The sequence below is a fragment of the Ornithodoros turicata genome, chromosome 7 (assembly GCF_037126465.1).
Source record: "Ornithodoros turicata isolate Travis chromosome 7, ASM3712646v1, whole genome shotgun sequence".
NCBI lineage: Eukaryota > Metazoa > Arthropoda > Arachnida > Ixodida > Argasidae > Ornithodoros > Ornithodoros turicata.
In genome coordinates, this window is record NC_088207.1 from 53,532,335 (window position 1) to 53,542,345 (window position 10,011).

At 45.4% G+C, this 10,011-nt stretch overlaps 1 protein-coding gene across 1 annotated transcript; it reads left to right on the forward strand.

Annotated features, from left to right (window-relative positions):
• The first annotated feature begins 920 nt into the window (after window positions 1-920).
• On the forward strand, window positions 921-9,999 carry LOC135401565 (uncharacterized). Its single transcript, XM_064634035.1, has 10 exons — window positions 921-1,115; window positions 2,633-2,736; window positions 2,869-2,940; window positions 4,511-4,707; window positions 6,250-6,314; window positions 6,489-6,594; window positions 7,050-7,184; window positions 8,206-8,347; window positions 9,174-9,332; window positions 9,840-9,999. The coding sequence occupies exons 1-10, from the start codon at window positions 1,040-1,042 to the stop codon at window positions 9,876-9,878; spliced, it is 1,095 nt and encodes a 364-aa protein (XP_064490105.1). The 5' UTR covers window positions 921-1,039; the 3' UTR covers window positions 9,879-9,999.
• Window positions 10,000-10,011: the final 12 nt, after the last annotated feature.

Genomic DNA, 10,011 nt, shown 5'->3' on the forward strand with positions numbered 1-10,011 from the left:
AGAAATAAAATAATAAGAAAGAGAGGGATATGGGTTACAAAAATTGGGCCCGGTTGGTACATAGCTGGCAAAACGCGACAACGAAAGAACGAAGGACAGACCCCCGTCAGCAGTCTCTGTCCCTTGTTCCTTGTTCCTCCGCTGTTGCGTCTTGCCAGCTTTTACGGGTGTGCGAGGATGAGGATGAAGCGTTGATTTAATTGTGGGACCCTCAGCGAACGCAAGAAGGAACGGCAACGAACGATCACGATTCTCAATCACACGAAACTTCAAGCCATCATCTTCAAGAAAGGCCATGACAACAATTTTTCATTGTCCAGGGTAGTGTTACCACCACACTGATTATCTCAGTCGGAAATCTAATATGCGCGTTTGTAGTTCCAATGTAGATGAACGAGTTGTTGTTGGGGGGGGGGGGGGGGGATTTCGAAGCGACTTTGCCTGCCTTGGACGTTGGAAAATGTCCCCTTGCACTACAAATAAATAAATAAATAGATAAACAACGAAGAAACACAATCGCTATTAAAAGGCCACGCTCAATCACATCACCCTTTAATGCCACACAAGTTTTCTATCTCACTATTATCTTTCCACAAGCTGGATATGGCCTTGTCCCTCTCGATTTCATTGTCTCGTCACCGTGCTCGTAACACGCGGTATCTGGACGACCCATATCTGACGGGTTACATTGGACAAATAAAGTCAGCACGGCAACGGTTCTCGCAAACTTTTGCGCGTCTGCACGTGCTGTGTATCCCAGAAAGTCAACAAGGTTGTTGACTTTCCGGGAATATTGGTCAAGGCTGACCAATATTCATATGAAACAATAGCGTGCAGGATCCGAAGGTGGTGACAATAATAGTAGCGAGAATGCGATAAGACAAATCAATGCCTGACATCATGCTCCAGAACGGACAGTTGCCTTTATCGCATATATAGGTTTCGTGGAGTGATTCCGTCCTACACTAAATCGCTAATAAACGTCGGAGCAGCATCGCATGGTATACAGGTTACGAGGAATCGTTTGCGCAGTCCGAGTATGAAAGTGTTCTACGTCTTAGCGATTTTGCTGCTTGTCATCTACACTGTGCCTGCCCAGGAAAATGGCAGTAACGGTAAGTAATTAGGAACTTCGAGAGAACATTTTACTTCTCGTAGACATATTGCGCATATAACGCATGAGCGTTGACTTACATGCTCCAGAAATATCGTTACGTTCACAAGTTGCCACTCAAGTCGAGAGACATCAGAGAAATTATGAATGGGGTGTTCCATCGCCTCAGATCGATTCTGGTTCTGGTCTTACGCTTTTAGAAATGGCATCTTGTGGATACTGTCGTTTATCGTTTCAATGGCAGACAAGCTCTTGTTTGGAGCTAGCTTTGACCTCCGCTGACTTTGAAAAAATGCCTCATTGTACCGTGGAAGGAAATAATCACTCATTAAAATGTCGCAGTTGGCTCGAAGGAGCTCGACAAACCTTTTGTGACTTCAGAAGTGGAACGAACCTCATGTGACGCCTAGAAGAAGAACAGCCTCTGTTCGAATTAAGGAAAGATCTAAAAGGATTAGAAGTGATCTATCAGATTGGAAGGTCTTTACGATAACGGTTCCAAATATATTTCGAAGTGGCTGGCATAACGCTGCCCAACCTTGTATTTGAAAGCATCCGGCTTGTTGATTTGCTGTATTAATGCATTAGGAGTGTCAAAAGAGAGAGAGAGAAACGTGTTAGCAATAAGAGGGTTTAGACAGGAAGTGGACATGCGGAAGTCGAATATGATCCGGAAAAGGAGCTTAAAGCTAACGCATATCTCTCGCACTTGCCGCTAAATCGTCACTGATTCTTTTTTTTTTTTCGTTATGACTCGCTGTACTGCTCACTTAGATAGTTTAATAAAGCGAATTAGCTCAATTACATTGAATTTGTATTATTTCATTAATTTAGCTGTGTATATCTAAGTAATTAGATACATGAGCGTCACCAAAGTAAATTCTACGCCTAAAGCTTCGCGGACTTCTTCAATGGGGAGTGTTCCTCTGTATAGTCAACCCTCGATTTATGAACACCCTCGGTTCCCGGAAAAAGGGTTCATACGAAACAGTATTTGTGAGTTGGGATTGTCTTTATAATGCAATATATTGTGTAATTTTGCTTTCGACCATGCCTTCTGCTATACACTTGGTCGTCCCTAATGCGTTCCCGGAAAACCCGTTTGTTGTTCGGATTTCGAGGGGTTAAGAACCGAGGGTGCAATACCTGGAAAAAGATTGGTCCGTTCCGCCATCATTCATAAGACCACGGAATAGTCCCGTTGAACATTTCTGTTGACCTCGGAACCATCTGTTCATAAATTGAAGGCAAAAACGCTGGGCAACTCCTAGTTGGTTCCCAGAAATTCCATTTATTCGGATATCGAGGTTCATAAAACGAGCAAAAAATGCATGTACAAAGTTTGGTTCCTCGTGCTCCTGTTCATAAAACGAGGGAATTCATAAATCGAAGGTTCATAAATCGAGGGTTGGCTAATTTCCTGTGCGTCGCGTATAATATATCATACCGTGACTACTGACATTCAGTTATCTTCCGTAATGAGTTTAAATGGCGGTAACTGTATATATGTACTTGCAGGAAAACAGTACACTCTGGGTGTTTATATCCTCTGCGATGAGCCCATGACCAAACACCTTGAAGGACACAATGTGGAAGAATATTTTGGTGCATTCTTCAATGTGGTGAGTCCACGTTTTACGGCGTCGTAACACGTAATCGATGCCGAAGCCACAACAGTTCGTGCGAAATGTGCTTAAACGAGTGTGCTAATGATAAGACATAGATAATGTCTTTCCTCTCCACGTATCTTCCAGATCAACCTGGCCTTCCGACAGTTGGCGAGCCCCAAGGTTACGTTCGAGGTTGTCACAGTGGACACCACGTCGGTAAGTCTGATCTTTCGCCGTCACAAACTATCCGCAGATGGTGGCCACCTCTACACTCTAAGAAAAAAAGGAGTACTTTTACTCCTTTTGGGGACTAAATGCATTGCCACAAAAAATAGTCCCTTTCGGGAGTAAATGCCCAGGAGTAAATGAATGTCACAGAGTGGAGACTGCATTTCACGCGCTGTTGTAAGAGTCCCAAGTAAAATAATTCGTGTGCATGCATGAAAATACTTTGAAGCAAACCGTCAACCGTGATATATCGAGTAATATAAAATCTCGCGCCATACATAGGGCACAATTTGCGAAGAAAGTTGCGCTAACTGTTTCTTACTCTGTGTGGCTGGAAAATTGATACGTTGGTTGAGTTATACAGCCTTATGGCATCAAATTGACAAAGGGCACACATTTGCGTAGACTGTTGCATTCAGGAGACCATTCGCGAAGTTCAGTGACAATCTGCAGACCTGGGGAGTAAATGTCGGGACTAAATGTTGGGTTAGGGGACTAAAATGGGAGTAATTGCAGTCCAGGGGAGTGGAAGCTGCAACTACTCCCCGTTTTACTCCTTTTTTTTTCTTAGGGTGTATAACGTCTGCAAACCGGTGCTGTTGAAATCTGAAAGAGAAGAAAGAAAAACAACGAGTAAATGAAAATAAATATAAAACTATCATTCTCTTCCCGTGATATATTAAAAAAAAAACGCAAGGGTCCGGAGGACATTTCATGGGGGGTGGGAACATCATATTGGTATGGAACATTGAGAAGGAAATCACAAGGAAATAAGGAAACAAAACAACATCATCATCTTGGAATAACAGGTATATAACATAAACATAACATAACATATAAACCATATAACATGTACTACCTTGCTCCATGATAGCCCCAAGATGCACTCTCAATGGCACACGAACGACATCACAGCTCCCACTCTCTACTTTACTCCATTGACCCACATGTCCCTTACTCTCCGCCGCCGAATGACACGCCTTTACCAGAGTCTTCCACCTCATGAGACTTAAAATGGCTTTTACACCGTCTTTCAAACATCTCGGTGTCGGCGCATCCAGCCTCTGTTCTACGATGTTGTGAGCGCGGTGACCTCCATCACATCCTCCTGGTCTGCGGACAGCACGATCGCGAGTGCGCCCTCATGGAAAGTGCTCTGCAACGCGTCGATCAACGGCAGTTCGACTTAGCCAAAATTCTCGGACCACTGTCGGACCCCTCACATCTGATGAAAGGCCTACGAGTTGTTGCTGAGTTCCTCTCCAGCACTGAACTAATGGACGAACTCTAATAGAACATCAACATCCCTTTCTCATTTCTTCCACAACAGCAATGGGGCAACGTACCGCCATAACGACGGTGAATGACTCACCATTCCATAATCATTCCATTTATGTATGTGTGTGTGTGTGTGTCTGCATGCGTGCATGATAAATATTTTTGCTATTACACTTACCATGGTTCGTGTGCTTCATGCTTCGTCCTCAGTCTTGCCTTGCGATTATGTAAATTTCCTTCTTATCGTTGGGATCTTTTAATTTTTGTTTTTGTCACGTAGAGCCTTGACGACTTGAAGACAGCATACAAAGCGGCACGTCTGGATGGCAACCGATACCTTTACGGTCTCTGGCCAGAACACATCAGTGTCACTAATGGTCAGATCGCAGACGGTACAACGACGACCCAACTGTCTGAATATTTCAAGAAGGCGGGTGAACCCTACAATAACAGCCACGTTATCGTCCTTTTCACAAGGTAAGCCATCCTACAGCTAAACGATGAACATCCCAGCTTCTAGGGGCGAGAAGTGCACGCAAAAATAACGCATTGAAATAAAATGTTGGTAAAATAATGTTAAAATAATGATGGTGTTTAGGGAGTGACAGACGGACGCTATCCCCCAGCGGTCAACACCTGTGGTCCTTCTGTGTTCTCCGAACCCTGCCCTGTGGTTCCGCGGACGAAATACTGTCGGATCCCCCGTGTGAAGTCAAAGATGAAAGCGTACGAAAGCTCGCCCTATTGGCCAGTCTTGCATAGGGATCGTTGTAATCGGAATTGGCATCGCTATAGCCGGACCTGGTTACCGTGGATGCATGATGTGGCGCTCGTCGTAGAGACTAGAGCTAGCAGCTTGTGTAATCTGTCATTGTGTAGTGCTATGGTCCGTCGTAGTTGTTTTGGTGCTATAGCAGGTTCCCTATATAGCAGGAGCAACTTAAGTTGAGAACCACTGCTCTGCCGCATTGTTCGTGGTAACCATGAGCCCAGGGGCGGATCTAGGATTTTCCCGAGGGGGGGGGGGCGCTATGGACAAGTGCACGTGCATGCTGGTCCACTGAGCCCTATGTTCAAGTCTGGAATTGAGGGGTGATCCGGACCCCCCCTTCCCTAGATCCGCGCCTGCATGAGCCTCAGAAGGGTGAGCAGTGCAGTGATTCAAGAGGGTCGCCGAAATGGGAGCGCCCTCCAATAGCTGACTGAGTATCCAGCGATGTTACATCATTCGGAAGGCTATATGAGGCTCCGGCATGCCATCTGGACCACTGAGTTAAAGTTACCTTTCGGAGCCGCGTGGAGTTCCCATGAGAAGTGGCTGACGACGATCGTGTACACGCAAGCGGAGGTGTAGTGCCGAGCTGCCTCCTTTAAACGTAAGACCGCAATGAGAAGTTGTCCGACCTTCCCTAGAACTTGCTGTGTCGTGGGCACTCCTCGAGCACCAAGACAACGATGAAGGCTGTGAGCGAAAATCCTCCGAAGAGTATTCAGCGAATATGTTTCAGTTCTGTGGAGATCTCTAGGTCTGAAAAGGGACCGCAGCCTGCGCCGAGGTCTCATGAACAGCGAGAAGGGCCAGCACTGATGAGAGCCCGTCTATAGGTCCAGAAATATACTCATTGGAGCATCCCAACTAACGCGTCCAGGAGTCGTTCAATGGATGTTCGCACTAGGCTGTGGATGCTCGGACCCTTGTCGGCTGTCAAGGGGCGGCTACTGGTTCTGTGGGATGTTGATGTTGTATAGTAGTCCATCAATGTCCCACATGCTAGTTCGCGTAACACTCAGAAAGCTGTGACTGGAGTTCCCCTCCACTCTGCTGGCGCTGGTTTAGTGCTTTTGGTGCTGGGTACCTTCGGGTACCTTCTCATTTCAATCTATGCTTGGCTCGCATACAACTGCCCCGCTTTGGAAGAACACAGGTGGCTTTGGCGTTAGTTGCTTAACATTCATTTTAGCCTCATGGTGTGTACGCCAAGCAAGGCGTTCTGAAAAGGAATGTTAGTTGTTTTTCAGGAGGACAGTAGCCTTACATCAAGTGGCCCACGACGACGCACTGAGTAAGGGTTTGGCTGTACATGGTAAGCTCTGTATAACCATCTAAGCAGGCAAGGTTAGGAGCTCGGCTCAAGTCGAAATCATTGTTTGCACTCAGTGTTTGCACAATTGCGGTCGCACACTGTGCACTGTGTGATGCTGTGGTAACGATGACTTCTTTTTTTTCTTTTCTCCTCTCTCTTGTGCTCGGTTTCTAGCAAACCCAAAGCGTGGAGGAATATGCGGTGCAGATAACATTGTGATAGTACAGGATGACGGAGTCTTTTCGGGTATTGCGTCCACAATCAGAAGGCTTGCACGTCTGTGAGTATAGTACTCACGAAACATATACGTGAATAGTTTCATTTTTTCCCCAAGTACAAAGTACTTACTCGCAAAGTGTAGCTGAAGCCATACATGCGTTGTGTGCTGTAAGAACGACTAACAGTATCGTACACAGGTAATGCAGATTATATATGTTATTTTAGTAGATACACATTGTATATATATATTATATAGATTAAAGGTTAAAGACGGTGCTGTCGCTCAAATTTGCATTACACAACCGTAACTGTCCTGCGATCTTTTTAATTCTCTTAACAATGAAGAAACTGTGTAAGGCTGAGAAATATATGGTACGCCCATACACAGAAAAAAAAAAGAAAAAGAAAAGAAAGATAAAGTTTGACACAATTTCGGGATAAAATACGTGTGGTGCCGTGATACGTTATGTTTGAGACAGTGCCCAGTAAAACAGCACATCGCAACTTTTTTTGCAGTCTGGGAGCCAATTACGACTACGCCAAGGAGCCGAATTGCCTGTACAGCTCTAGCATGCTCATGGGAGATATAAGCCAAACGCGAAACTACAAGATGTCACCTTGCACATTACAAAATCTGACAGCGTCGCTAGGGTAAGCGTTTTCATATGTATTGCGGTATTACATCTCCCACTAACTGAGAATAAAGCAATCTTGTCAGATAACAAAGGACGAAACTATATGTGGTGATAATCTCAGATTTGGCGTACACTCTAAAAACAGAACTTCACCGCATAGCACGCTGTGCTCCAGCCATTGCCACGAATGATAGAGTTACCACTTGTGATTGGATGAGAGAGGGGGCGTACGCCTTTTTGTGCCAATTTGGGTATATGGTAATTGCCACAAAAAGGCGTACGCCTCCCTTTCTCCTCGAATCAAAAGCGATAACCCTATCGTTCGCGGCAATGATTGGCCGTTCAGATCCCGAATGACAACGTCCTCGCCCATGGTTGGTTGATAACGAGAGGCGGAACCTATTATGTCTTCATTATGTACGGCTACAAAATGAGCTCCGCCTCCCGTTTTCAACAAATCAGGAACGAGAGCGTTGTCATTCGGGATGATGGTTGGCTAGAAGCGTGCTATGTGGTGAAGTTCATTGCTAAGAGTGTAGAGCAGAACGTTATGTGTACCTCCGCGTTGCGGTCTGATTGGGTGCTACAATTCTTCAAATGACGTAACAATGGATAGAGGTATCTGGATGGCATTACGTCTGCTCGCCCGTATCCGAAAAAAAAAGCGCGTTTTTGTATTAGCGCTGCACATATTATGAAGGAGAAGTATTGAACAATAAATTGTAAATACAATTACAAACCGTAGAAGAACAATATTACACCTGTCACTCCCGCAACTAAATACCTGCACATAGGAGTTCATACCTGCTTTAAACTTTATTTTAGCAAAGAAACTCGCTTCAAGGGTGAACAATTATTGACTGGTATCCCGGGACAGCCGCTCTCGGTAGAGAATAATCCGAGACAACGCTTACGCTATCGGTTACGCTTACATTATTTACGTTACGAATCGGTTAACGAAGCCAACGTCAATTATTGTGCTTCGCCCTTTGAGTTGGACGGACGAAAGCAGCTCAACATTATGTCGTTCTTCACAGGGAAGCATCCAAGCAGGGCTGCTTGGTAAAGAAATTCGAATCGAAGGTAGCTTCGACAACGAAACTTCCTGCTGATCTAACTAACCCGGACAACTATTGCGCTCACATATTTCCCGGAAAGGAGAACATAGCACAATGCACAGTAAGTCTATTCCACTGAAGTTCTACTGCAATTTCCGGTTCCTCTAACCTTACCTTTCCGACTACAGAGCAGGGATGCTCTCGTGGAGGACGAGAAAGATGACGATTATTATGATGACACTCTTGTGTTGAATTCCAAGCTTGTCATCGTTGCATTGAAGAGTTGATTAGACGTCACTACACTCTTTAAAATGAGCTTCACCGCATAGCACTCTCCTAGCCAACTATCATCTCGAACGATATCGTTATCTGCCCTGATTTGTTGAAAATGGGAGGGTACGCCTTTTTGTGACACTGATGCTGTTCATAATTCCACAAAAAAGGCGTGCGCCTCCCGTTTTCGACAAATCAAAGCAGATAACGGTATCGTTTGAGATGATAGTTGGCTAGGAGCGTGCTACGCGGTGAAGTTCATTTCTAAGAGTGTAGTACTACACTTGACCCCGCCCCCACACTAGAATCGCTCCACGCGCGTGAATGTAGTGTGGCGCCGCCAAATGAGGACTGGGGCAGAGGGAGAGTCGGCACTACATCGCGGAGCGGAGGCGTTGTGCAAAGGCTGGTATAGCCAATCGCAGGAGCCTTCCAGGATGAGTGGGCGGTCCCAATTGTAGGACCCTGTCACTGATGACACTGTCACTCTGTCTCTGACTCTGTCACTGACACTGATCATTAGTGACTTGTCACTGATGATACTAAAAAAGGTTGCAAGTGCTAAACTGCTAGAACAGCGAGACGGTAAATAAGCTGATTTACATAACAACTTGTTACCGATTATGTTATCACCTACATTACAACGTGTCTTTGTATTACTCTCCGTACGGCAGCAAGAAAAATGGTCTCTGAGCTTGTACCCAAGTGCAGAAACGTGCGAGGTGCTTTGTTGCCACGGGCTGATCGACAGCTGGAAAAGGAATCTCTTCAAGATGGAAGGTGTCGGATCCCTCGATGGATATCCTTGCGACGCTAGCGGACACACAAATGGGGTGAGTGCCTGAAATTAATTATTTTCTATGGGTGCGCGTTTTTTCTCCCCTATATGTACACTCTAAAAACGAAACTTCACCGCATAGCACGCTGTGCTCCAACCATTGCCCAGAATGATTGGGTTATCGCTTCAGATTCAAAGAGAGAGTCGGGAGGGCGTACGCCTTTTTGTGGCAATTTTCATATATCCAAATTGCCACATAAAGGCGTATACGCCCACCCCTCTCTTCGAATCAGAAGCGATAACCGTATCATTCGCGGCAATTCGTGTCAGATGTCACACATGTCAGATGTGTGGCGTAGTGGTAGCATATATCTGACCGGAAATCAGAAGACCCAGGTTCGATTCCCGACGTCAGCGCCTCTTTTCCCTGAGTCGTTGCATTCGTTGATTTCCGGGCGTATGAGGCTTACATGTTTGTGTCGTCCCTAAGTGTGGTCAGCTGCCTCGGCCAAATCTCGTTGTTTATGTGTTGGTAGCTCAGCATTTCTAAACATCTTTACAGATCTGTGTCAACGGTGCTTGTGAGGCGAGACCAACGTAGGACAGCCATATGTAGTTCCACAAAAGGAAATGCAGCAGCAGAAGGCTGTCAAAAACAAACGAAGAACTCACGACGTTAGCAAAAATTGTAATTTCTGCGAAATAAAATGTATAAGCAATGGCGCGAGGTACTT

Coding starts and splice junctions, on each gene's coding strand:
- LOC135401565 (XM_064634035.1), top strand. CDS start 1,040: ATGAAAGTGTTCTACGTCTTAGCGATTTTGCTGCTTGTCATCTACACT. Junction 4,708..6,249: donor GTTATCGTCCTTTTCACAAG/GTAAGCCATCCT, acceptor GTTGTTTTTCAG/GAGGACAGTAGCCTTACATC. Junction 9,333..9,839: donor CTAGCGGACACACAAATGGG/GTGAGTGCCTGA, acceptor ACATCTTTACAG/ATCTGTGTCAACGGTGCTTG.